The sequence below is a fragment of the Pollachius pollachius genome (assembly GCF_949987615.1).
Source record: "Pollachius pollachius genome assembly, chromosome: 1".
NCBI classification, from domain to species: Eukaryota; Metazoa; Chordata; class Actinopteri; order Gadiformes; family Gadidae; genus Pollachius; species Pollachius pollachius.
The window spans coordinates 13,440,074-13,467,573 of record NC_136934.1 but is presented as its reverse complement, the minus strand read 5'-3'; the positions used below and the strand labels follow the sequence as shown (position 1 = coordinate 13,467,573).

Here is a 27,500-nt window from a genome sequence, read left to right as displayed (position 1 = left end):
AACCCCGTTCATCCCCTGTGAAAAAAGTCTATAGGCTACACGTAATTTCTCTTGTCGTATTCCCCGTTTGATGTAGCCCTTTTGGTCGGAGAGTATTTGGCCGCATATCCAGTATTCCCGCTTGAGGGACAAGAGCAACAGAGGAGCGCGCCCCCGATCAGAAGCAGTGCCGTGGCCGCCCAGCCGATGTAGAGCGCGGCCCCTATTTCCCTCTTCTTGGACGGGGGCACCTGTGGGTTGTAGAAGTCCGAGATGATGTTGTTTGCCATCCAGCAAAGGGGGACGAGCACGAACAGTGCACTGATGATGAAGATCACTCCTCCGACGTTGACGACCCGAGCCTTGACGTACTCGGTGCGGAGGCAGTTGGTGCATTGTGCACCTGCAATCACAACCATTAAGCCCAGAACGCCCATCACGGCGGAGATGATGGTGAGGGCGCGGGCCGCTTGCAGGTCGTTGCTGAGAGAAAGCACCGAGTCGTGCAGCTTGCACTGCATCTGGCCCGTGCTCTGCACCACGCACGACATCCACAGGCCGTCCCAGATGGTCTGCGCCACCACGATGTTGGCTTCGATGAACGCCGTCACCCTCCACATGGGCAGCCCGCATGCCACCATAACCAGGAGCGAACCAATTACGCACAGCGCGAGCCCCATAATCTCCAGCCCAGCAGAAGCCATTTTCTCTCTTTTTCGATGTGTCTTGTCCTATATGGTCTTCAAATTGTCCTGATGTCTTTATTGTGAGTTAAAGTGCGGGTTATTCCTTCTCGTAAAGATGCGCTTCTCAATCGCCACGATGTGAATTAGGAGTCAAATTGTAACCAGCTACATAAAGCGTAATATCAGGAGAAAAACCAACCTGCCTCGGCTCTCTTTGTTGCTAACGGGACTGTAAAAACAACTGGAATCACAGTACAACTGGACCATGAATATGTGTAGCATGGGAGTGAGAAGCTGGATGAAAAACTTTCGACCAATCAGGGGATACCTCATCCCACAGGCACCAATTAGATTGCGAGGAAGTTGTGTGAATAAAGCGGTCCCTAGCGCTTTGTGTGTCCTAACAGTTATTTACAATGCAGGGAGTCGGGATGAGGAGGGCACAGGCTCGAATAATACGCTTTTGGTTAGTGAGCAGCGTAACGACAATAATGTGGTCTACCTGTTTGTTTATTTTTGGCATACATTCCCTGCTGAAGGTAGACAGAAGTTACTAACCATATGATGGGGATGAATAGTAAGCCTACCCTATCATTTCAATGTAATCACACACTTCATGAATACAAGTTAATGGCAGTATAGCCTATGCCATGTCCTATATAATATTTCAGAAGTAGGCATGGGATGCATACGTTGAATAATAAAACAAGCTTTTGACTGTCATTAACATTATCAACTGGTTGTTCAGCGCGAAGCGCGAAGAAACTGCAATACGAATTCGGCCATGTTGGATCAAACGAGCATTGCTCGCTGCAGATAAACTGCGCTCTGTTCGCGCCGCAATGGCGTCCAATGCCGCCTGTTCATTCCCAGACTATAGAGCGCCACAGGGCACTAGGGCGGAATTGGAATAACTGGAACGGCTTCCGGGTATCCCTTCCTGGGCTCTGGCTGAAGTCGACAGATAAAAGGCGTCTGTATACATATTTAAAAGTTACGCACAGGTAAGACAACGAAGCGCCACATATTGTAGCGTGTTTTTTGTACGGGGTTAAAGTGAAAACTATTGTTTGGGGACTTCACGTGTATACGTCAGCGTGACATCGCGACAACAACTGTTGAGCCCAACAGTTTGACATTTAACAAAAAAAATCTCCGGCGCCCGTAGTTCATGTATTGCACGCACAACGTGAATAAAAAGTAGGAAAGCTATAAGTTGGGGGTATTTGATCTGTATATTCAGCTGATCAATTCGGGTGTCAATGTAAGAGTTAAAGTGTTTCGAAGTTGATGTTTGATAGAAATTCGACAGCGTCGGACAAACTGGGTGTGGTAGACAAATTGCCACCGACAGAGGGGCCTGTCTAATGTTCCCATTGCCAATCTCGCAGATTTGCACCATAATTGCAGCAATGACTTGTTCTTATGGAAATATACAAACGGGCACATTCTTACTGAAACTTTTCAACATCCGATTAATTCACCACCACCATTGAACTTATAGCATGTCTGTACACAATACATTTCATGTTTAGACAACCCCGCCATAACAGGGAAACAATAATCACTTTCATTGTGTGTAATGTGTATGCCTTAGTTAAGACATGGCGGAGAGCCAGCATTGAAGAATTATCATCCATCTTGGCTTGTGTTTATGGCTCAGTGAGCTCATTTAACTTCCTTGGAAGTGATGCTTGTTCAGATCGCAATGGCAAATAGTAACTGTGATAAATTTGGCAGGAAATGCCTAGACCCGATTCTCTGGCCTTCTAAACCAGTGTTTGTAACCCTTAATTGACCCCTGCACTTCCTCTAGTCTAGATCATCCCACACAGCAGAGAGGGAAGGCATTTGTCTTTATGAAGAAAAGTCAACATTAATTACAATTTCGGATTCCACAGGGGCTAATACTTACATAATACTATATACATTTATAGTTCATCATTGACACCTACACTACCAGGCATGTAAATGGCAGTCTGAAGTCTAATCCTTCATCACAGTTAATGATAACACTTATATTGCATGCCACTGCATCCCAACACTGACAATATATTGAAATATGTTAGCTAGACAACATGCAAAAATAAATTATCACAAGGATCACCGATCATTGAGGATTTGACCTTAAATTCAACATCTTCTGGATTGATCACATTGATCTACATTATACAGTGCTCCTCTTGTTTTACATAGGGCTAGTTGGACCCAGTGGTTGGTTGGACACTTAACATTTCACATTGAACTCGAGAGTAGAGAAGAGAGAGAACTTTCTCGCCTCAAAATCCTTGTCCTTTTGTTTTTATTTATGCCCAGGAAGCTTTCTTCCTCTTATTCTACTCCCCGAACAATGGCTTCCTCCAGTTTAGGCCAGATTACCTCAGCCTCTGAATAGTTGCTGCTGAAACATCACAACTTGTGGTAGGAGCAGTTATATTACAGGGAGAAGTTAATTGCAACCTTCACCGAACTGTGTGTGTCTCAATGTAACTTGACTATGCAGTCACCTTTTTTTTTGTGCGTGTCTGATCTTGTTCAGCCGGAAATGTGCCAAATTCTTCATTAATTTCTCATTTTGTTCTTGACTGAGCATATTTTCAATGACCTATTTCTGTTTTTTTTATCTATGCATTGAAAAGGGTCAACATACTATAACGAGGACAAAAGCAAAATGTCATCATTGACCTCTATTTATAATGTCAACGTTTCCTGGGACATCATACAAGTATATTAAACATCCTGAAATATTGAATGTTGATGTTTTCTAAAGAAAACAGTAAAAACCCAACTGAAAACCTGTTTTGAAATAATGTGTTCTTGGTTATATATTCTTATTTCATAGTTATGTACACTGAATTATGCCTTAATGAATCCCCCCTCAAACATAGAATAATGACTGCTTTTCCTACAAGCTTCCTTGACAACCCACTTGAGGCGTATGTAGAAAGAGAGTGGTGCCCAGAGAACTACAGAAAATCTAGAGCAATAGCATCTATAGCAAATTGACAATAAGTGAAATATGGTCCCTAAGCGCAAAATCATCTATCTATCACTGCTCTATCACTTCTGGAAAGTCAATCTAGGAGTATTGTAGTAGAGTATTATCATTGTCTATTTGGCTTCTATCATTATATGCATCACTTTTTTTCAAATATATACCTGTAGGTAAGGGCCATAAACATCTTGTAGATGACTTGTTACGAATCATGCATGACATGGCATAGGTAGGTACTATTTGTCGAGTGAAAAGCCTATTTCTTATTGGCTGTTTGACTCTCATGTGTTGTTTTTGTGACTTCCCGTCCTGTCCCCATCATCATAAAAGCCTCATCCTGCGCTTTAAACCCTGTGTGTTATTAGCAGGCCTGCTGGTTTCCTTGCGGCTTGAAAGGCCCACTCATTCCGCCTATTGTGACATTTGTTTTCTCTCGGTTACAGGCCTTGCATTATAAAGTAGCAACAAACCAAGGCTTTCCCACTGGTGTTGTGCCATTACTATGCCTGCCTCCATATCTGACCTATGTCCTGAACAGTACTGCATTGTATGAAAGTCAGGCCTCCTGTTATCTTCCCGTTTATATTAGTACATGTAAGGCTTCTGCCTCAAGTCCATCATATCCCACTACTGTGTCAGAGGTTAGGTTGGATATTTATTTCCGGCCGGAAATGCCCGGCAAATAAACTTTGTCATCGGACAAATGACTGAAAAAAAATGATTCTCAGTGCATTAGAATAGGACGGAGCTAAACATGCTCTTTTAATTAGGCTGACCTGAAAGTAGCTATGTAATTGATTTAAAAATGATTTTCATAATGTTTTAACAATTCGTCGAAGAATAAATGTAACAACTAATTAAAAAGTTGTTATAAGATGGCAGCCATTTTCAATAATTTTATAGATATGATGGAAATGATGTGTGGGTTTCACTGGCAGAGGGCTTTTCACTAATTATCTTATGTATTTATTTTACAATTGCCACCATTTTTGGCCTGCCTCCACTTTTCCTGTCCAAAAAACGGACCGGCAATAACTGGCCAACGTAACCTCTAGTCCGCCTGTATTCTTGTTCTGCGGTGTACTGCGGGGCGACCCTTTGTCCTTCCTCTACAGGTATCTGACCAGCCGCAGGGAGGGTGCTGGTGCTCAGATCTGTTGCCAAAAAGCAGCCCTGACAACTGGTTGTTCTGTGTGCTTCACTGTATCGACGTGGTGTGAGAAATGACTCTTTCATTCTCCCGAGACGAGCGAGAGCTCCTTGGCGTACACAGGCTAGGGTGTGTGTGTGGACCCTTGACACGGCCCGCTAGGAGGCTGAATGGCAGCACCAGTCCTGCTGTGCCTGCAGGGCTTCAGTCCAGCTCATAAATCACTGGTGGCCTCGCCGGCCAAGAAAATAGCTTTAGACAGTGGCATTTGCCGCCTTTTGGACCAACATATTTAATCTCCTCCCCAGGTCTGGCGCGTCTGGTTGTGTGAGTGTGTGTCTGTAACCGGTGTTTGGAGGTACTTTCCAGTGCGCCGTTGTGCCCATGTGTCGGTCTAGTGCTTTTATGCTTGTAATTTAGAAACTAGGCAGATTAAGTGGTCATTGTTGTTTGGGAGGGTATTTACATTATGCCTCCTGCTTGCCCGTCCTGTAGTGTTGTCTTTTGTTAATAACACAGTGATAATGGAAAAGTTTAATTAATTTGCCTTAGGACTTAATGCTGGTTCCCACAGAGCCAGTCCAGAAAAAACACTTATCGTGTTTCTGTGGGGGTGTGTTTTTTCATGTTTTTCTCCTTCTCTTTCTCTTTATCTCTGTCCAACACTCTATCCCTTAAAACATAACATTAGGATATCACGTTGTGCCACTGACAGTTTGTTATTTCAATTACAATCAAGGGCAATGTCAAACGATTCCATCACCTGTCAACAAGGCAGGAGGACCGAGTGCTTTCCCTCCAAGTCCTGTGGGGTAACCTTTGCACGCCGACGGCCTCCACACGCTAATGTACCTCCGTCCACCCTGGCCGTGCCAGACTCTTGTTTTTATTAATTCCTCGCGGTCGCTGGTAAGACACGCGTGCTCACCCCTTGATCGGCCGAGCCACCATGCAAAGGAAGGTCCTCAGGAACCAGTAGGGTAAATATCATTGTTCCTCCACCGGGCTCAGCACAACCCACCCCGACCGAGTCAGAGCTCCCTGCCAGCTCCCCATGTCCTTATAACTGAGACCCTGTTCCATGGAAGGTGGGCTTAGATGAGTCATGACAAAGCGTTGGGCGGTTGCTTGACGTCCGCGCTCGTGCCAAAGGAGTAAAGGGTGGATCCGGTTCACTGTGTTGTTTAAGGGAAAGTATTGCGCAAATGTGAGAACATCTCTTATGGGGGATGAGCGTGAATCCCGATCTGACTTTGTCCTGCTTCACACCCTGAGCTGTCAGGAGCAGGTGCATTTGAGATGGAATGCAGCCATCCAGCTGCAGTTTCCACAATGCACCCTCTGCACACTGCTTGGTCTACATGTCTTAGGCATAACTTATTTATATAAGAACCCATTTAGGGTGTGAGATTATTTAGTAAGCCTACTTTATAACCCTGTAATCTTGTCACTGTTGTGTACATAAAATCTGTTGGTATGTGATATTCCTCAACGTTTATGGTTTTAGGTCATGCAGTTGGCACTGGCAAAATGAAGGTTGTTATCGTTTTTGGTAAACAAATCTCAAAAGAATTTTCGCTGTGTCAAGAAAAGAATTTGAATTACAGGTGCATATGGACCTATTAGACACACCTCACGTTTTTGTTAAATACATGATTTAAATTAATGTTAATGTGTGTTGTGTTGGCAGATTTGTCCAAGGAGCAGAAAATCCCAGCCATGTCTCAGTCTGGAGAGAAAGGGAAGGTAAGAAAGAGTCGGCTATCTGCTAATGTTATTTTGTGTTTTTTATTTTATATATGTATATATATATATAATCTACGAAGATATAGAATATCGTGTCCAAGCAATGAGATCTATGATAATGAGGATGATTAGGACGCAGTAAGTCTGACATGTCCCGGCGCCCCGACACACCCTCATATATACAGAGGAAATCCATAGTCAACTAGGGATTTATTAGTCACTGGGCTCTTGGCCGTCAAAGAGCTAAGGTTTGGGGTGGTCAAGTAGTCACATTTATATCTTAGGTGCTTCCATTGTTATTATAGTCCCCAGGTTTCATTGTTGTTGAGACTAAAATAGGTTTGTTCACCATGTTTACTGGCTGGTGGAGTAGGTGGAGTTCCCCCTACGTTCGTCAAGTTTTGCAATTATATTAATGACAGCCCGCCAGGAACGCCCCGACATCAGAACTGAAAGTGATTTTCAAAGCGGCATAGAGCTGATAGCCACACAACTCAATAGCAGCCTGTTTAGTTTGAACGTTTTTATTTTTTTAAATTTGGAAAGATTTTTGATATTAGAAAGATTAGGGCACTCCAAATATCAGCGGCAGACTTAAGACGCTATCATTTCTACACAATCTGCAAATTACAAATTACCCTTCCCTAAACAGCAGCCTAACTAGAACGTGATTAACCGGCTTGCTTCTCATGTTTCAAATGTCCCCAATGGGTAAATCATAAAGATTGCACTTTCGAAGTGTTGGTTTTAAACTTGTTAAGCTTATGCCATTCCTTAAATGTGAAAAGATTTATGACCTGCCGAATTATAGTCAGGATGGATGCCTTTAGTCAACTAATGAAATTCTGAGTTGTGGACAGCCTGATTTTGTTGTTTAGTGTTATTGGTGGCCACTGAAAGTTCATGATAATTTACCATCAACTTCATTCAGTTTCTTTATTTTGCTCCCTCTCTATGAAGCTCTCCTGATCGCTCATTCAAATCTGTCACATTTAGTAGAGTATAAACATTGAAGTTGGAATGGAACCTAACACTCAGCCTCCATTAAAAGATATTTATGTGATTTTAGGATTATTTTTTAACTATTGTCTGAACTTTCTTTGTCATTTTTGGCCCTTTTTAGATTTTGACAGTACCTTGATATAATATTATGGATGATGTTATACAAATTAAATATTGTATGGATTTTTAATAGGTTGCACAGTACAAATAGAATAAAGCCAGTACTTTTGTATTAGGAAATCCATCAAATCCCCAGTACATTTTTTCTATAGCATTATTGTTTGGGGTTCAAAGAGACCATGTGATATTGGTGTTGTCATTTATTTCAGTGATAAGTCCTTAATAATTGTTATCAAGCCAAACCACTCTTGTGTTCCTTAAGGCTGTTTTATATTGTTTTCCAGTTTCCGGAGACCGCAGGTTATGTGGGCTTTGCCAACCTCCCGAATCAAGTCCACCGCAAGTCGGTCAAGAAAGGCTTTGAATTCACTCTCATGGTTGTGGGTAGGTGATGACCCCCTTGCTTCACAGTAGAACATTTATCAGACATTTAGTTTGAGCTATGCTATACCGGTAGACCCATATATCTGAATCCACTTCTTCTCCTTTCAGGGGAGTCCGGCTTGGGGAAATCCACCTTGATAAACAGCCTTTTTCTGACTGACCTCTACCCTGAGCGCTACATCCCTGGAGCGGCAGGTAAATCACCCACTATGCACATGCACACTGACATTCACTTTCAAATGTAATGCTCTACAATGGGCTATACGGTAGGGAAGTATATAGCAGGACAGTCATAGTAATACAATTGAAAAGGGATTACTTTTTAACACCGGAGTAACAACTTTTTGCAATCTAATTTCAATTTAAACTAAATATTATAATATTTTCTTGTAATATATATACAGTAATATAAGTACAGTAGTTTTGTATGTATCTAAGTTCAAATTTGAATTGAAGCTTGATAGTGGATTGGATTCAACAACAAATGTTCAGAACATGTTGATCTTCTTTTCTGTACCATGACTGGGAAACTTTGCAACTGTTGCAACAGCCCATTTTTTAACATAACAAATACGCAAAATTTGTTTTGCTTCAAAACAAATGCTCCCACCATCAGACAGTCTAAATAGTTTTTTCTGACCTGAGGCCGCGAAGGGATGGGCCATGTAGTCTTTATACTCTGGGAAGTATGATGCTTTGTCAAAGCTCCCTTTTACACAAACACACACACTCACATACTCACACACTGTAATAATAGAAAAATGTCTGTTTAAGTCTCCAGCAGAGCTGTGCACGGGCAGGAATGTGGGGAATGCCTGTTGTATTAGTTTGAAAGAACAAACGACCCTCCTGTCCTTATTTCACGACTGAAATTCTAGTTTGATCTGTTATGCCCCCCCCCCCCCCCCCCCCCCCCATTTTCTTTAATGGATTACAACCACGTTAATCCCCTTTACATGTTAAACATGTTATCCCCTCATGGGTGTTTCAATCACCTGGCTCTTGTAGCTCACATCAAGGTTACCGGTAGGGATGGCGAAAATGTACCTGGTTGAGACCCTGCCCGGGATTCACCAGGGGCCAATCGTAAGAGGGCATCGTTAGGATCTCATTTGAAGCATTGCCGGGGCTCATTAATCACCTATCCTCCCCTTCCACGGGAGGATGATTGTGTAGCTGCCATAACACAGGATACGGGAAGTTACGGCTGTCCTGGAGCGCTCCAACACCTTCGCTGTTTATCAACCCTGGCCTCCGTTCCTCTCCCTCCCCACCACCCCCACGTCTCTCCCTCCTCCCCCTCCCGCTCTCCCTCCGCAGAGAAGATAGAGCGGACGGTTCAGATCGAGGCGTCGACGGTGGAGATCGAGGAGAGAGGAGTGAAGCTCCGCCTCACCGTGGTGGACACGCCCGGATACGGGGACGCCATTAACAGCCAGGACTGGTGGGTGTCTGGGTGTAGGTGTGTGTGTGTGGGTGGGTGGGTGGAGATGGAGATAGTGCAGTCAAAGTGGCTTGGCTGTATCCCTCCCTCCCATCCTCTACTACGCCCTCTCTCAAGTATCTTTTTGGACAGCTCTGCTCTTTTTTTTTTTTTTTTGTTGTTGTTGAAGTGTGCGTTTCCAAGCCTGTACACACTGTGATATCTGTATCTGTGTGTGAGTGTTTGTTTTGTGTGTGTGTGTGTGTGTGTGTGTGTGTGGTGATGTTTGTATGTGTGGCATCTGGAGCCGAAACCTCCCTCCCCATTCTCTTGTTGTTGGCGTTCCTGGGTCTATTTCCTGTTGATTGTCCCGCCACGACTCTTTTTGTACCTCTGGGTTCCGACGCAGCCCCCGCCGCTGTCAGGGGAACGTTGCTAAAGAACCCTACCTCACCGTAGTTTCCTGCAGCTTTTGTCATATTTGTGACAAGACTTGTAGCAACCTTAGACGACGCACAGAGGCTGGTGCGTTTGTAGTATGGAAAAATATAACAATTACTATTACGGCTTGTGACACATTTAATGCTGAGGTTAACAACATTCATTAATTCAGGCATTTATTTTTTGTTTGTTTAATGAAATTGTGCGTGTGTTGAGGAAAAAGGAGGCACTGGGCACCGAGCCAGGGACGTTGTTGGGTGGCTCCATAGGAAGTCATTAATGTACATTGTCCAAAATGGGTCGCAGATAAGCTGTATCCCCTGATGTGGATATCCCACGATACCCCTTATCCTCTCTCGGCCTGCTTGAGGACTTTCCTCAAATCACTCAGTGTCAAATAAAACGTAAGCGTAGAACCATGCGAACGGCGTGGTGGTTGAAGAGGTGTCCTAGCCGCCTGCCTCTCTCTGTGTCGTCTCCTCCCGGCCACAGCTTCAAGACCATCATCCAGTACATCGACAACCAGTTTGAGCGCTACCTTCACGACGAGAGCGGGCTGAACCGGAGACACATCGTTGACAACAGGGTCCACTGCTGCTTCTACTTCATCTCTCCCTTCGGGCACGGGTGAGCCACACGCCAACGTGTGCATACACATACAGACATGCACACGTAAAAGCACACACATATCGCCACACGTGTGTACACTTGCATACGCATACACATACACATCACCAACACACACGCACGCAGGCAGCCACACACAGATGTATGCAGGCACACGAGTGTACACACACACACACACACACACGCACAAGCGCACACACAAACATAATGAGCCACACACAAGCACAGACTTTTCCCAGGCAATCGTCACCTGTTGAAACTTCCGCTGTTATCATGACCTTCTCCTTCCCGTCTGTTTATTACCTACTCACGCTTGTTGATGTTCATCCTATGCCCCTCGTCTACATGCTGTCAGCCTGAAGCCTCTGGATGTGGAGTTCATGAAGGCCATACACAGCAAGGTCAACATCGTCCCCGTCATCGCCAAGGCGGACACACTCACACTGAAAGAGAGGGATCGTCTGAAGAGGAGGGTGAGTGGGACACACATGCACACAGGCACGCATCCACACACAGACTGACTTCCTCGCACGTACACACATTTGCAACAAACACAAGCAAACCGGCGCTATAAAGGTATTTTTATCAAGTCGTTGAGGCTAATCAGGGTGGTAAGCCAGATTTTCTGCGGGTAGTGAGGTCAGAAGTCGCTAATGTGTTCGCTTGTTTCCCGGCTCTGGTCATATGGTTTAGCCATCTGCATTTCAACCGGAGAATAATAAACCAGGAGCCACTGGCCAGCTGCCCTGAATAACTGCTCCAGTTCAGGTGCACATCCGCGTGTTTGTGTTAGAATGGACACGTGTTCTGCCTGATGTGCAAGATAAGGAGTGTGTGAACAAAGACAAAACCCCCACAACTTTTTTTTTTTTTATCATATTGATGGTCCAGCCAAATGGGTCAGAGGGCCGTGGTGGGAGCATCCAACAGAGGAAAAGGTGGGATGATGAGAGGAGGTTTACATTAGAAAAGAAGACGCCTCCGCCGGTCTCCCTCTGTGCGACATACTTCCTGTTGGAACACTGTGTCTTCCTGCATACATGCTCCTCAGCTCCTGCACGTAAACACACACACACCCCACACACGTCCACAGGCTCATACAACACAGGAGGGATGTAGCCGGCTGAAACGCTAAGAAAGATTAAGGCGTTGCTGGACCGTCCTTCCTTAACGCCGACCCTACAGCCTTCGCCACCGTCCATTATGTGGAACAATGGGTCATATCAGTGTGGTTCCTGCATCTAGTCTGTTTCTATGGAGCTTCAATCTGGAATGATACCATGGCTGACTGTTACAACCTGACTCATGCTCGGGACGACAACAAATTGGTGTCATACCAAAGGACCGTTTTAAAAGTATATTTAACTTGACTGAATTACCACCCAACCAGTTACTTTGGTGGGCAGGTCAATGAATCAGTGGAGTGGGGCAGCTTGGAGGCTCAACCCTGTAGTTGGTAACCACATGGGCAATAAGCCATGAAGCAACCTGGGTTTGAATACCTGTCCGTCTTCACCGTTCTCTCCATGAAGGCATATAAAGCCTGGGAGAAGAAAATGCATCTGTGTAGTAAGGAGTGTCTAGAATTGAGTGATGAATGAAATACCGTATCCAACCAAATGTAAAGCGCATGGCAGGTGGTGAGCCATGCTATCAAGCGTGGCGATGTTCCCATCTAGCTTACGATTGTACTCAATCAGGCATTTACAACAGAAAGACAGCCTGCAAACAAGGGAAAAGGGGTGTGGTCACCACGCCCCCATCCCTAAAAGTAATTGGCAGTTATAAACAACTAATTAAATAAACCAATACAATCTGATGGACGGTATATGGAGGACTTAATTGCTTAAGTCCCTCCAGCCAGTCTCTCGTACAGCATTCTTGGTTCCTAAGGAGAAGGAGTGGACCATAGGTAACATATACTAAGGCCAGCTCGGAGGGCTCCTGCTGGCCTCTCATTCAGGACCCGGAGATGGTTGTCCGGCTGACCGGAGCTTAGCCCAACTCACCTTTGTTCAACGGGTTCCTCTGTGGGAGAATGGTTCCTTTCCGGCTGTCCGCCTGTGGAACAACAAAATAGCTGATATGGCGACCTTATGGAAAAAATAGAGAGCCATTGGCACCTCAGGGCCTCGGACACATACAACCTGACTGTACACACAAACGCTTGTCCTGCAGCCAAGTCGTGCTTTTGAGGACCCGCACTTGAAACGGCTCGTACCACAAACGACCCAAGTAGTTCTGCCGAAGTACAATAGTGGTTTCAGCATCAAACATGAACGTCTCCATTGTTTTGCCCTTAAGGGATTTATTAATTGAGAAAATGCCCCGGTATTGTGTGGTGGCCTTCCTGATGCTGCCCGCTAGTTCCCGCGGTCCCTCTTAGATTAACAAAACCCACTGTTTCCTGCCACCAGTCCCTCCGCCCCACACTGTATTCAGCCATTGATCTGAGGGGGGGGGGGGGGGGGAAGTATGTGATTCCTATCCTTCTATCTGCTCTTTACCTCGCTTTAATCTTTCAAGTTATGTGGTTGAGCTACAAAACTTCCACTGGGGTCGTTGGTAATTGAAAAACATTTCTTTATTTAAATTTAGATTTAGGGCAATAAGCAGATCCTTTTATCAAAAGAGACTTGCGTTGTTTATTCCCACACCCGACGATGGGGGTCAACCATGCAAGGCAGCCAGCTCGTCGGAAGCAATCAGGGTGAGGCGTCTTTCTCAGGGACACCTCGACACTCTGCCAGGAGGAGCCAGGAATCCAACCAGGAACCTTCCGGTTAAAAGTCAACCCGCTCCACCTCCGGAGCTCAGCCGACTCTGTGACCTCCTGCATGCGAGTGCGCGCACTTTCTTCGATCTGAAATGATTAAAATCAATGGATTGCCATTGTCCCTTGAGTGACTCTCCCAAGTGGAGGAACAATCGCCTGCTGCCCGATCGGATCAGATTGGGTGTAGTGGTGCTCGGGGCCTCCACCAGGTTCTAAGGTGTAGCGGTGCTCGCTGGAGGTCAGCGTGCCGGCGTCCAACAACCTGCCGGACGCCCCCCCCCCCCCCCCCGCCGAAGCGTGATGGATCACCCTGGCGTTGTTCCCCTGATATTTATTAGTGTATTTGTTTCTTGTCCAGGGCCACTTTCTCACCGCTTGCGAGCCGTTTGTCCCTCGGTTAAGGCCCCCCCCCTGCATGCTCAAGCCGAGCTCCTTCTCGCATTATTAGGGGGAAACAGCTTGTAGAGAACAATGCAGACTTCCTGCAATCTGTCAAGAGGGCTCGAGACCATTTCACCGCGAAGACGTGGTGGTGCGCTCGCTCATAGCGTCCCACGGACGCAACAAAGCCAGCGAACCGGCCCTCGGATACCTGCAGTCCATAGCCACCCTGGGTTCTACCTCCACCTCTCCCCTCTGGTTCACTTGTCTCAACCTCCACCCCCCATCCTAGCAGTCTCCCCTTGGTTTTTTGCTTTCCTGGTGTGGCCTTCCCTTCCCGTGCCCTCCTGGGGGCCCCTTTTGTCTGCTCAATCTTTAATGCCCTCTGAAGCCAATTTCCCTGGCTGCGGTCTGTAACTCATAAAGTTGCCTCAAATCGGGACTACTGGTTGATCCTCTCTATCTGCACCTATGGAGTCATATCCTGTGCAGGGCTTTAGTGGTGAGCGGTCTTACTGGAGTTTGTTTTCTGTCTGAGAGGTCAGGGCAGGGAGAATGCGCAGGGGCTTTTCAACTTCGGACCCCTTGCTGGGAAGAGTGAATGTGAGTCATGCAGCAGGTGGGAGTTCTTCACAACAAGTTGGTTTCTCTTTGGTCTTCTTGGTGTATGTTTTGGTTTCTTTTCTTATCACGACTGATAGCAAATGGGTGTGGATAGCATTAGTTTGTGTCATCATACCATGGAAAAGGAAATAACGTCCACCCTCAAGCTACCCTCAAGTTAGCAGCGAAGACAATTTCCTCATTGCCTCAAATCAGTTTACAAGTAATTGTGGTTTGAGTGATGGGCAGTGGGCGGAGAACCAAGCTCCTTTCCTGTTCTTGCTTCTCTGACGCAACTAGAACAACATAAACAACAACAGACAATACATTCCCCTCCTGCCATACCCTCACTACTCCTCCTCCTCCTCCTCCTCCTCCTCCTCCTCCCTCTTATCTCCTCATGACAGCCCGATCTCCAACCCCCCCACCCACCCACCTCACTGACGCTGTATGTCACTCTGGACAGGCCTATTCATTCGTTCCCCCCATTGTCTCGCCGGGCCATCCTGTGCGCAGTGTGCTCTCTGCCGGGCTCCTGCGGTGTGAACCGGTTCTCCAGGGCCCCGGCGGGACCCATTAAGGGTCCGCAATCTGCCCCCCACACCGCCCAGTATTGTCATCATGCTTTGTTAATCCGCAATCACATGGTTGTGGATTTTGTTTACTTTGAGAAGGGGGAATCGACTGCGATTGGGTCGTCAGAAGAGTACGTAATAATTGCTGCTTAGGGATTCAGAGTTGTTTTGGTTTATATTTTGATTCTTAATGTCCTCTGTGCGTCTGACTTTGTGTGCTCTCAGGCTTTCCTTGGCAAGTAATGGACTCGTCAGGCATTACAGTTGAACTCTGGTTACCGTGTGTGTGTGTGTGTGTGTGTGTGTGTGTGTGTGTGTGTGTGTGTGTGTGTGTGTGTGTGTGTGTGTGTGTGTGTGTGTGTGTGTGTGTGTGTGTGTGTGTGTGTGTGTGTGTGTGTTGGGGGGGGGGGGTCTGTGCAGTCCCTTTCCGGTCACAGCCTCCAACACGCGGGTGTATTTACTTTCCTTCTGTCCGGCAGGCATTGTGACCTGGCATGTACCACACTTTTGCGGATTTTATAACAATAAATATACATTTCCCCTCATGTCGTGAGACACACACACACACACACACACACACACGCACACCGGCTATCTCATGTGCGTGACGATAGCAGTGTGAACTTTAGGCGTTCATATTCAGCCCACCCTGTGCAGAACCACGTGGCTCCTGTGATCCCCAGAGCAAGAAGGAGGGCTCAAAATGCCAGCCCTGCACCCTGTCTACCCTCTCTGTGTACCCCCCCCCTTCATCACCAGACCCCATGAGTGTTATCAGTCTCTGGCCGAGTGCAGTGGGTGGTCTCCACTGTACTACTGCCAGCCGGACACAGGAGGAGGAGGGCATTTGTTGCTCCTATTCTTTCCTTTCTTTCTTCCTTTCTTTTTTTAATGTGATGCCTATTTGTTGCCATGGCTACATTGGTTGCCTCAGTGCGCTCCACTGGTGTTCCCTGGTCCGGTGTGTGTGTGTGTGTGTGTGTGTGTGTGTGTCAGGGGAGGGGCCAGTATAGGAAATCTGTAGTGGACTTAAGTGACTAGGTTTAACTTTAATCTGCTAAAAATGAAAAGTACTGGCCTTGTCCTTTGTTGGTTGTACAGGTCTATCACTGTGTATTCAGTTCGGTTTGCCTTGGTCCCTTAGTGGCCTTAGGGGGTTTTAGCTGAGGGAGCGGAGAAGTCTCATTCCCCATGGTTTGAGACTAGGCTGTGGACCCTCTCACTGGATCCACAAAGCCCTGCATCACACACACACTGAAATATAAGGCTCATGCATATAGCCATGCACTTTTACCCTAGAGTTCCTTTGATGCCAGTCTTTTTAATTGGGTGTGTGTGTGTCTGAGGCTTGAGTGTAATACCCCTTGCCCTCCCGGGGTTCAGGTATTATTGGGACTCGCTTGCCCCTCAGGTTCACTGCAGGAAGAGGACGGGAGAGAGGGGGAGGTGGATGGAGAGAAAGGGAAGGTGGAGGGAGAGAAAGGGAGAAGGAGGGAGAGAGGGGGAGGTGGAGAAAACGACAAGTTTTTTCAAATTTTGACCCCTTTAGGAATGGAAGAGATGACACTTAATGAAAGAGGTGGTTTATTTTCCATCTCAGAACATTTGTTCTCTGATTAAACTGCCATCTTACTTTATGTAATGACGAACTTAAAGCACACTTGGATGTGTGACATTCTGGTGCGTAAAGCCAAGGTTTTGACCGTAATAATGTTAAAGTTTGTGTCATTCTGTGTCGATTCCATCATGTTTTGTGCTTCACGTCACTCCACATTGTTGATATCATACGTGAGCTCTGGTAAAATTTTCCACTTCCAAGTATTGTTCCCCTGGTCGACGTGCTCCAGCCGTGGTTTAATTGACACAGAAACCATGCCAGGCCAGAAGAGACACAAAGGCGCTTCAGCTCTACCACACACGCACGCACACGCACACGCACACATGTTCATTTCGGTTTTGTTTTTAAAGGTGGCTTTTGTCCAGTTGAGGATTTGTGGTTATTTCAGTTGTGCTAATATGTTTTGGTCTATTTGTCTTCTGACAAAAGGAAAAACCACCAGAAAATATTATTCCCTCGGCGTGTTGCTGCAATCAGCCACTGGATTCGTGTAATGGTTGGATTGGTCCACTCTTACGTTGTGGTGAGGCAGTTTTGACACGTAGACTGTGTCATTTTTCACTTCTCCCATGGCTTAACCCAGGTAATTATATCGGCACGAGCTCAGCTGTATTTAGGTCACATCTGACTCACACACTCGCAGCAACAAGGTCCAGAATGGGTTTCAGCTCTAAAAATACATACATACGCTTTAAGAGACTATTGTCTGTTAAAGCATACTGATTCACCTCAGTAATTTTAACTTGACCATAGAAAAAAATGAGGAAAGGTGGTGCAGCCCTTTGTTTTTTTTTTAAGATTAGATTTATCGACATGAATTCGTACATGAAATAAGCATAAAATAAATGTGCTTTATTTGAACTAGACCTGTTTAACGTCTCTCATGGTAGGAGTGTCGTTCCTCTGTCCATAATCCTTTCCAAGCAGGTTTGAGCAAGGCACTAGAGCATTACTAGTAGTGAGTAATTATTACTAGTGAGTGTGGTGCCAGATTAAATGTCTGTTATCCATCACCTAAAGCATCGTTGATGATTTAGGTTCATTACTTTTAGATTCCCAACATAACTATACTGTATACAGTGCCGTGTCCTGGTTGCAATCCAACAAGATAGTCATAAAATGAAAATTGCTGCCGCTGCCAGCATCGCTCGGCCAATGAATGCACGACGCTACATGAAGGCCGACTAGAGTCGGGCGTGGGGCCCTCATCTCTTACATTGGATTGGCTGGCAACAACATGGATTAGGTGGAGCCAGTGATTTTCTCATCGGATCACTCTCTGGAGCTCATGATTATAGGCATCATGCTGCAGTAAACACATGGTACTCGTGAATAATTCAGGGTAAATAGCCATTTTGCAGCATTTGTGTTGTGTTGTGCGAAGAAGTGCTTGTGACATAGGGTCTTCCCTTAGCGTTTTACGGTTGGACCTCGTCTGCAAAAAATAAGTTATTTTGGAAACAGTTGTTGTGTTTTTGTTGCTTCTTAACTTTTCAGTCTTTTAAACCTTTTTTCGCCAAGTAATCTGTATGAGATTTGTTGCACCATTTGGTTCACTGCTCTTGTCACTGTATTTGTTCATTGTGTCATTTTTTCTCCCTGCCATTGTGTCAGATATGTTTATTTTGCCATTGTCTGCAATGTTTCCCAAAATGTTCGTTTTTCTCCAGCAAAGTGATGTTTATCCAGCTATATCAAAGAGGTGTGTGTGTGTGTGTGTGTGTGTGTGTGTGTGTGTGTGTGTGTGTGTGTGTGTGAGCATCAGCGTGTGTGTGCGTGTGCACATGAGTGCGTGCGTGCAAGATAGAGAAAGGGAGGTCCTATGTGCGGCAGGTCGTGTGTAGTTGTCACGTTCTCCGCCAGGTTGTGTGAGTGTGTGTCACGTTCTCCGTGAGGTCCCGCGACATCTGTTTGTTTTTAGATCTGCTTCCAACAATACACACACACACACACACACACACACACACACACACACACACACACACACACACACACACACACACACACACACACACACACACACACACACACACACACACACACACACACACACACACACACACACACACACACACACACACACACACACAGCCCTGGGAGCCCGCTGAGAAAACACAGCAGCAGCCATAACAAGCGGCCGTGGAACGGTAGTCTGGTCCATAGCACAGCCCTGCTTGAACTCTGCTCGCCTCTTGGGTCCGGCTGACTCAACCCGTCTGGCCCTTTCATATGGTACATGAAAGCCCCAGCTCCGAGTCAGGAAAACAAGCACGTCCATATTATCTTGGCTTCCTTACACACAACGGCATTGTGGGTTGAAATATGCTATCCACAGGGAGGGGGAGATAGGGTGCAAAAGTCAGACGTGGCTTTGATATTTTGAAATAATAAATACACAACATCTGTGCCTGAGCTGGCTGCGCAAGAATGCTCCTTTTGTTGGACATTGTTTCTTCACCGGTTGTCACACGCACAAACACACACCTGCCTCTACATTGTTGTCGACCCCCCCCCCCCCCACCCCCTCTCATTCCCTCCAAGCCCCCTGTGCCGCAGTCTAATTAAACCTGAGGCCCTTCACCGTGTGTCTCTCCCAATTACTCCAGTTAGTGTCTGCTGTTTTGTTCTGCTGTTTTGTTCTGCCTTGACACAAGTAGTTATCCTTTCCTTTGCTAGTTTTCCAACTTCCTCCTACCCCAAAACGATATAAAGTGAATTCAGATTTGAAGCTGTATTCTGGAATGAGTGGTGTTAGGTAATCTACATTGATGCGTTTTAGTATTTAGAAGAGTAATCTTCGAAAGATTACTCGCGAAATGATTAAGTCCTTTTATTTTGCGGTGAAATGTCGTCGGTCAAGCGGACTACAGCAACACGCTCGGTCGGGTGGAACGCACTTTGTTTACACGCGGCTGGTGGTTATTTATTGCTGTTTATATGTCATACGATGGTGTTGACCCGGCGCTGCTTCCTTCCAGATCCTGGACGAGATCGCCGAGCACGGCATCAAGATCTACCAGCTTCCCGACGCCGACTCGGATGAAGACGAGGAGTTCAAGGAGCAGACCAGAGTGCTGAAGGTGAGGTCACTTCCTGCCCTCCGCCCCGCGTCACCAACACCTCTGAAACGTCTTCAGCATTTGTTGTTTATAAAGCATTATCCTTTATTATTCAGCAGTTTCTCCAGGGTCCCATGTGAGTGATGGCTACCCCTGAGTGTCTTACCCTATCTCCTACTTCCTTCCCTTGCACTTTCCGTCTCTTATAACAACATGATTCCTTGTTTTCCCTATCTGTGTCACCCTCACTCCCTCCCTCCCTACCTGGGGTGTTGTCCCTTCCCGTTGGTTTCGCTCTGCCCAGGCCAGCATTCCCTTCGCTGTCATCGGCTCCAACCAGCTGATCGAGGTGAAGGGGAAGAAGATCCGCGGGCGGCTGTACCCCTGGGGCGTGGTGGAGGTGGAGAACCCCGAGCACAACGACTTCCTCAAGCTGCGCACCATGTTGGTGTGAGTGCCTCCCCCTCTCTCTCGGTTGCCCCCCAAGACACTGCCTACTAGTTGGGCTGGATTGATTGATGGATGGATGGTTGATAGATGGGGCGGGTGTGGGGATGGATGGATGGATGGATGGATGGCGGTTGGGTGGGAGGGTGTGTGGAAGTGGGTGGGGGGTTAATGGAGGTCCTTAAGGTCAAATGATGGTTCCACATCGATGCAACGCAAGTGGGTTTACGGACCACTTACGTCCTTGTGGATTCTCCTTTTGTCCACCTCAAGGGCCTGACGTGCGCCTCCCAAAAATTATAACCTTGCGTGGTGGCGACGCAGCAGCATGGGCTACCATTGGTCCGCTCACTAAAACCCGACGCACAACCAAAACCGGTTCACGACTGAGTCAAAGCGTCTCTGTGATCATTGCGTTAAAATCGAAGGGGACCATAACTGAGCCATTAGCGTGATGTGAATTAAGTAGGGGCTCTACTGCCCCCTAGTGTACACAAAAGTGATTGCGTCACCCTTTTTATTTTCATTCTGCAGGACTCACATGCAGGACCTGCAGGAGGTGACCCAGGACCTGCACTACGAGAACTTCCGCTCAGAGAGACTGAAGCGGAGCGGAAGGTGAGAGGGCCACCGGTTCACTGCTAGATCTGTGAGAAGGATTGCTCTCTGAATGGCAGGTCAAATGCCCTCTCTTTGTTTGGATTCTGCCCCTCTGTAGAAACGTGGAGGAGGATGTTATGGATAAGGACCAGATCCTCTTGCAGAAGGAGGCTGAGGTAAGTGTGTGTGTGTGTGTGTGTGTGTGTGTGTGATGACTTCATTGATTAAATCTGTTTTGGTGAAAATCTATTTCAGGGGTTGAAAATAATTGTATTACTTTTGTATTGCTGAATGTGATGTAGATCATTATTTTCTTGTTACACCACTTATATTTCGGGTTAGCATTCCTGCATCCCCTCCATTCAAAAGTATGGGGGGACAGGACTGTGTGTGTTATCCAGTGTGGTGTACCTTTTACTCCTCCTTTTAAATTCAGTTCAAGTAATGCATCTTCAATGTAAATTAATCTGAACAAAACCTGTAGCGTTTTATCAATAATAATTGATTTACTGTGGTTAATGGACGTTCTCACTATCTGCCACTAGATGGAGCTATTCTACTAAGAAAGCGTAATAAAATGGGAAAAGCAATTCATATATTAACCTGTGTAACTTTGGATGTTTTGGTGACCACCGAAATTATATTTTTATCCTTCAACATATACATTTTGGGCTAGCATTGCTGAATAACAATTGTTATTTCCCGCCCTTCAGCTGAGACGCATGCACCAGATGATCGCTCACATGCAGGCCCAGATGAAGATGAAGGGAGACGAGTGAGGAGAAGAGAGGAAGGACTGGCCGGGGCCTCTGTCCCCTCCCCACCGCACACCCCATACAAACCCACATCTACATGCGATGAAGACTGTTCAGTTGTAGACATACCACTGTACAAAGCCATTGATGACTTTGTTTTTAAAACTATCCATCCATCGACCAATCATGTTGCTGCGCATGGTCCTCCGTCTTGACATCACACGCCAGGACGTCTGTTATGTCAGTGTAACCATGCAAATGCTAACATGCTAACAGATGGTAATTCTATTCAAACATCGTTATTCTATTCACCTGTGTCCTGTCTGCTAAAAAGGGTTAGGAAGGAATATGAACACAAATCTTTTTCTATATGTATTTTTCACATGGATATGTTGATTATTTATAGTCTCATACAAGTCATCACGGTCATTGAACAGGCATGTTTTGTAGTGCAGAGCTGATAATGGTACGAGCGATCAGATATGTTTATGTTTAATACTCATCATGTACTTGCATATAAAAAGGTTCTGACTACCTATGCTTACAGTAGCTTTAAACCATCTCTAATATTAAAGGTGGCCTACTTGCTTTAGAAGTTGCGTGACAAACCGTTCCTAATGGATTGAGTCCCTCTGGGTCCACTTTTATCTGGTCATACATGTGTTATGTAAGATACAAATCATGGCTCTAGTTTTGCCATGAATTCATGTAGATGTCCGGAGGTATTGTTAATCACAAGGTCATCTTTTGCCTTTATCCTTCAGAAGTTGCATGTACTTGTTTTCTGTCTAACAACTCAAGTTAACTTCAATTTGATTTTGTGAGGTGGAAGAAGCTCATTTATGTTAACTTGGCAATGCTCAATTTGGGAGGGCCATTGCTTAATGCTGTTTAACTGCGTTTAACTATCTATTTCTATTTATCAATAAGGTACATTTTATCACCAGCATGTACTCACCAAATACAGGCCAAATAAGCCCATGTTTCTTAAACTCTTATGTTATAGTGGAATATACACTACATGAATATTAGAAAGGGCTTTTTGTACGTCTTCCAGGTCTTAAAAAAATAATTGTTATTGCAATAGAGTCCTGTTGTTTTTACTGTATTAGGACAGATTACTTTGAAAAGAACTCAATAGACAGACAATTAATTGGACAATTTCTCTTACAATTGAGTGGTCTTTTATAAATGTATGTTGACAGTATTAACCACAAGTCGAAAAATATATTGATGTTTCCACTTTTGTATAATTTCTTTGGAAATAAACCATCATTTAAAAAAAGCTAAGAGTCTACCCAAAATGTTTGTTATGGTACAGTGTGAGCAGCGGGGGATGGGCCGTGACGTCACACGCTCTCCGCCCTCCCCCGACCTCAGATCTGTCAGTCGCTCGGGAAGGGGGGTGATTTCTCTCAGCCGTCCGATCGCGAAATCGAAGGGAGTGAGCGGTTAAGATGACTAGCAGCCTCAGATACAAGAGTCGTATCCCGATCAAAACAGGTACATGCCGCATGCTATTGTGGGTTTTTATTGTGAAATGTACCGATGGCCAATTCTAATAATTTCTGCTTGTCCATCTCCCTTGAATTCCCTGGGCGTCGCTCTGCATCCGTGCACCTGCGCCTCCTCTGCTATCCATCCTTTAAATGGCCATCAGACGAAAGCATCGAGGTAGGCCTACGTTACATTCTCCATCGTCTCATCTAACGGCTATTATTAAGCATGTATTTGGACCAATGTCGCTTAAATTGTTATTCCCAGAAACCTCATTATGGCGTCGATTGCACCAACCAACGACAACATATTCATATTTCTTGACCAATATTATCAACAGCCTTTCAAGTACCCGCTTTTAAGTTGTTTTTTGGGCGAATACTACGTTAACAGTCGATGGTGATGTGGGTGCTTATGCGAGGAAGATGCTTCGGTCATGGAGCCTACTTGACATACGGGTTAGATATTTTTAGATGTAGGCTACAGCAGGCCGAGTTCAGCGTACACGCACGATGCGTAAGCAGCGTGGTACCCAGGGGGGGCTTTTATGGTAGCAGCATCCGGCAGTGTATCGTCCTGCTTATCCGACTTTATTATCAGCCAATAACAAAATATTTCGAGATACTAACCTAATGTGTTTAGGTTATTGACTAATGAATTGTCAAGGCTGTTGGGCGGTTGTGGGCCTTTATTAACTCAGCACATTCTCAGATGACCACAGGTCTACCTCCCCTGTCTCGCATGTGGTGTCTCATAACAGAGAGAGAGAGAGAGAGAGAGAGAGAGAGAGAGAGAGAGAGATTCTGTTTGAGATGGTTTGACATGTGGCCATCCAAATCTTTTTAATATAATGTTCATTTTATGGAAAATGTTTTGCCTGTACAGGATACTCACTAAATCGTACCACATACTGACCACTCTCTGACAGTCTCTGTGTCACTGAAGGAATTCTCAGATGTGTATGACTGTAATTTAACTGAGAATTGCCTCAGACATTGTTGCTCATATTTTCTGGTCTGGATTATTTTGCTTCCGTCAGTGCCCTTAATGGCTGGATGTTGGTCAAAAGGCAGATAGATTGGCCCCGCCCACAGAGCTAGTCATTGGACGCAGAGCTGGCCTTTGGCCAGTACTTCTGGCCAGAAATACTTACTGAACGCATCTCAGGTCTGCCGATCACACCCCTGCAGGGCTACCATGGTCGTATGATGAAAATGCATCCTTTGCAGATTATGCCCACTTGTCTCGGTTTACAGCGGGTCTTAAAGGGGTTTATCCTGTCCAGAGACAGAAACATGATAATTACTTAATCCGTTATATTAAAATATCATATTTGAAATAATTCACCTTGAATATATTGAACACGATCATTACAGTTTTGGTGTTTTTAATGAGTGAATATGTTCTACTGGGCTATTATAAATATTCAGAGAATAGATGTTAGGTGCTCTTCGTCTCCCACACGTTTTAGTGTGTCTCCCAGGCTCTTGGATCATTTTGCTGTTTTTATCGCCTCAGGGATGTGAATAATCATAGTGGCAACGCAGCCTGGCCACTTTGTGGGCAGCAGGTCAAGGGAGAGTGAAGTTTTTGCGTAACAGACTGATATGTAAGAATCCAATGACACTCATTCTTCCTTTGGCTATCTGTCTCTATTCATTTCCTTTCTCCTTTAATATCCTTTATTCAACTCCTTATTTTTTTATATTGTATATCGTATTTCTACACACTAATGTAATACTATTCTGTGAAATGTTGTTGCCAGGCAACAGAGCACCTCTACTGGAAATAACGAAAACACAAAGGAACGAAAATTGTCCACTTAAAATCTGCCTGGATGGTACAATAATTGTAATGGCAAAACATTTTGTTACCCTGGTTACACAGTTTTTTGGTTCGGGTAAAATAGCAAATAATTCTCTGTGTTGTAAGTTCTCCTTTTTGTATCAGTGATCTGCAAGTGATCTACCCACGATGCTTTGCAGTGATTCCAGCGTGGGTGGTGCCCACACAAAACTCAACCTCACGGACTTATAACGCAAAGAATTTACTACAGTAAATCCTGCTGGAGTAGACTTTGGCAGGCTGGCTTGTAAATGTAGAATCATTCCATAATACTTGGATAAATAACTCCCTCAAGAATTCCAGGTATAAAAATAATGAAATTATTTTGGCAAGTATTTTTACTACATTGGATGCTTTTAACCATTCATCCATTCAGATACATGTCATTAAGGAATGTGTGGGCTATGCATCTAACTTAAAGGATAATTTGAGTATTTGGGCTGCAATGTGATCCTTTTGGACAATAGCACCCCGCCTATTGTTTTTGCCACTGAAGGGCTCGGATGGTAATCATAAAATCTTGCAATGAAATCTAGTTGTTGCAGGAAATCTCAACCTTCCTTCACCCAAATATTTTATATAACACTTGGCTATGCTTTCTGTAGTCAAACACAACAAACCCTCACCGGCATTATTGCTCTCCAACTCTCACTCACCTTTCCACCGTTACTCTTCCTCCAATAACTTAACTCTCACTCACCTTTCCACCGTTACTCTTCCTCCAATAACTTAACTCTCACTCACCTTTCCACCGTTACTCTTCCTCCAATAACTTAACTCTCACTCACCTTTCCACCGTTACTCTTCCTCCAATAACTTAACTCTCACTCACCTTTCCACCGTTACTCTTCCTCCAATAACTTAACTCTCACTCACCTTTCCACCGTTACTCTTCCTCCAATAACTTAACTCTCACTCACCTTTCCACCGTTACTCTTCCTCCAATAACTTAACTCTCACTCACCTTTCCACCGTTACTCTTCCTCCAATAACTCAACTCTCACTTACCTTTCCACCGTTACTCTTCCTCCAATAACTTAACTCTCACTCACCTTTCCACCGTTACTCTTCCTCCAATAACTTAACTCTCACTCACCTTTCCACCGTTACTCTTCCTCCAATAACTCAACTCTCACTCACCTTTCCACCGTTACTCTTCCTCCAATAACTCAACTCTCAGGATATCTCAGAGCGAGCCTTCTCCTTGACTTAGGCTTTGTTTTTCATAATAATAATAAATCTGTTCAAGAAAAAAGTAAAGGAAAAGTTTTTCTCTGAAGGGATCCTTTTCCATAATGTTGTCAGACATTTATAACACCAATCTGAGCTTTTCAGTGGCACAACATATACTTTAAGAAGACGTACATTGACGGGGCGTTATTACACCAAAGGATTACACAGAGTATGGCCACGGGGTTCTCACTCAATACTGGACCATTTCAAAAAATATGTCTGCATGATTCCCTTACACCCAAAATGATGGGACAATAGGGTCCATCTGTAAAATTCCTGAATGTATGCTTTAAGGAAGCCTATGGATAGAACCCAGTACCTTCAGCTTGGGGACGAATACCCTGACCTTCACCTTATTATAGGCCTTAAGGTCATGGTTAGACATGCTGGTTAGAGCAGACCCGTAGACTTGAAGGTATCATTTCTTGCTTACTATTGTTACAGTGCAGTGGTCCTTTCATAGCAATAGATCACTCTCTGGGGAAGTTGACAGGCGTCAGGTGTAGCAGATGTTGGCCCACATGCACTCAGGTACACCTGCTTACTTTCAGAACATGTCTGCTGCTGTTTTGAGCTCCTCCACCTCCTCCACCTCCACCACCCTCCGTTCAGCAGGTCTCTACCTCTCGAAACTTCCCATCTCCATGACCTGCACTCGCTAAACGCCCTTCGACACACACGCACGCGAGCATGCAAACGCACACAGGCAAACACACACACACACACACACACACACACACACAAACACACACACACACACACACACACACAAACACACACACGTACATGCATGTGCGCTCACACGAGCACACGTACACACACACATAAACACACAGACACACACCCACACAAATGCACTCTCCTTGGCCCAGATGGGACAACAGACCCACCCCTGAGCCACCCTCTATGGTGGAGACCAGGTGCGGAGCTGGAATAAGTGTGGCGGGAGGGACATGGGGGGTGGGCGGTGTATAATAGGAAAATCCCCTCCAGGGGCTTTAGCTCCACATGGGGTCGCGAAGAAAAGAAAAGAATCGCCGCGACAATAATGGACCAGAACTTAAAGCAGGGCTCTTGAAGCATTGTTGATGGCTATAAATGTATGTGAGGCAACAACAACCTAAATGGTCACATCATTGCATTGGATGAAATGTGAAAGTTTGAATTCCATGAAGGGGAGGTCAATTGAATGTGGGTTTTATTTAACAACGAAGATAGGATGATAATGATTGATAGTACCGATAGGCCTTATCTGCATAGTTTCATGAGGATGATACTTGTTGAACTGACATCAAGGTAATGTTTGTTTGCTTTGTTAAAGTGGATATTCTATTTGGCCTCAGTGTTACAGAACCTCATAAACCCACCAGTCACCTGGTTGTCTGTGTTTGTGTGTGTGTGTGCGTGTGTGTGTGGCAGTTTTTTAGGGAACTATAACTTTTTGGCAGACCGTGAGAAATCTGGCAACAAATATTGTTTAGCAGAAGGAGTGCGGATCTGAATATAGACCAGTTGAAATTAATGAAGTGTCTTCAAGATGGCCGCTCCGCAAAAATAA

At 45.2% G+C, this 27,500-nt stretch overlaps 3 protein-coding genes across 3 annotated transcripts in view; 2 read left to right on the top strand and 1 right to left on the bottom strand.

Annotated features, from left to right (window-relative positions):
- Positions 1 to 867, bottom strand: part of cldn5a (claudin 5a) — a 1,512-nt gene extending 645 nt beyond the window's left edge. Inside the window, exon 1 of the mRNA XM_079739386.1 lies at positions 1 to 867. This exon is cut by the window's left edge and continues 645 nt beyond it. Coding sequence (XP_079595512.1) covers positions 36 to 683 — 648 coding nt within the window. The 5' untranslated portion in view covers positions 684 to 867 and the 3' untranslated portion in view covers positions 1 to 35.
- Positions 868 to 1,579: 712 nt separating this feature from the next.
- LOC307073136 (septin-2) lies at positions 1,580 to 21,536 on the top strand. The gene is made up of 12 exons (XM_079732839.1): positions 1,580 to 1,669; positions 6,501 to 6,556; positions 7,963 to 8,062; positions 8,171 to 8,257; positions 9,383 to 9,506; positions 10,419 to 10,553; positions 10,909 to 11,026; positions 19,485 to 19,586; positions 19,870 to 20,015; positions 20,547 to 20,630; positions 20,731 to 20,788; positions 21,326 to 21,536. Exons 2-12 carry the CDS (start codon positions 6,530 to 6,532, stop codon positions 21,389 to 21,391), a joined length of 1,047 nt encoding a protein of 348 aa, XP_079588965.1. The 5' UTR covers positions 1,580 to 1,669; positions 6,501 to 6,529; the 3' UTR covers positions 21,392 to 21,536.
- A 1,308-nt stretch (positions 21,537 to 22,844) lies between these two features.
- septin5a (septin 5a) overlaps positions 22,845 to 27,500 on the top strand; it is a 13,386-nt gene continuing 8,730 nt past the window's right edge. Inside the window, exons 1-2 of the mRNA XM_079737599.1 lie at positions 22,845 to 22,870; positions 23,028 to 23,041. The gene's annotated coding sequence lies outside the window, so the exon portion shown is untranslated. The remainder of the gene's footprint in view (positions 22,871 to 23,027; positions 23,042 to 27,500) is intronic.

What these genes read in the sequence shown, in the direction of transcription:
- LOC307073136 (XM_079732839.1), top strand. Translation starts at nt 6,530, where the DNA reads ATGTCTCAGTCTGGAGAGAAAGGGAAG. An exon ending in AGTCTGGAGAGAAAGGGAAG is followed by an intron (nt 6,557 to 7,962) that starts GTAAGAAAGAGT and finishes ATTGTTTTCCAG; the next exon opens with TTTCCGGAGACCGCAGGTTA. An exon ending in AGACTGAAGCGGAGCGGAAG is followed by an intron (nt 20,631 to 20,730) that starts GTGAGAGGGCCA and finishes GCCCCTCTGTAG; the next exon opens with AAACGTGGAGGAGGATGTTA.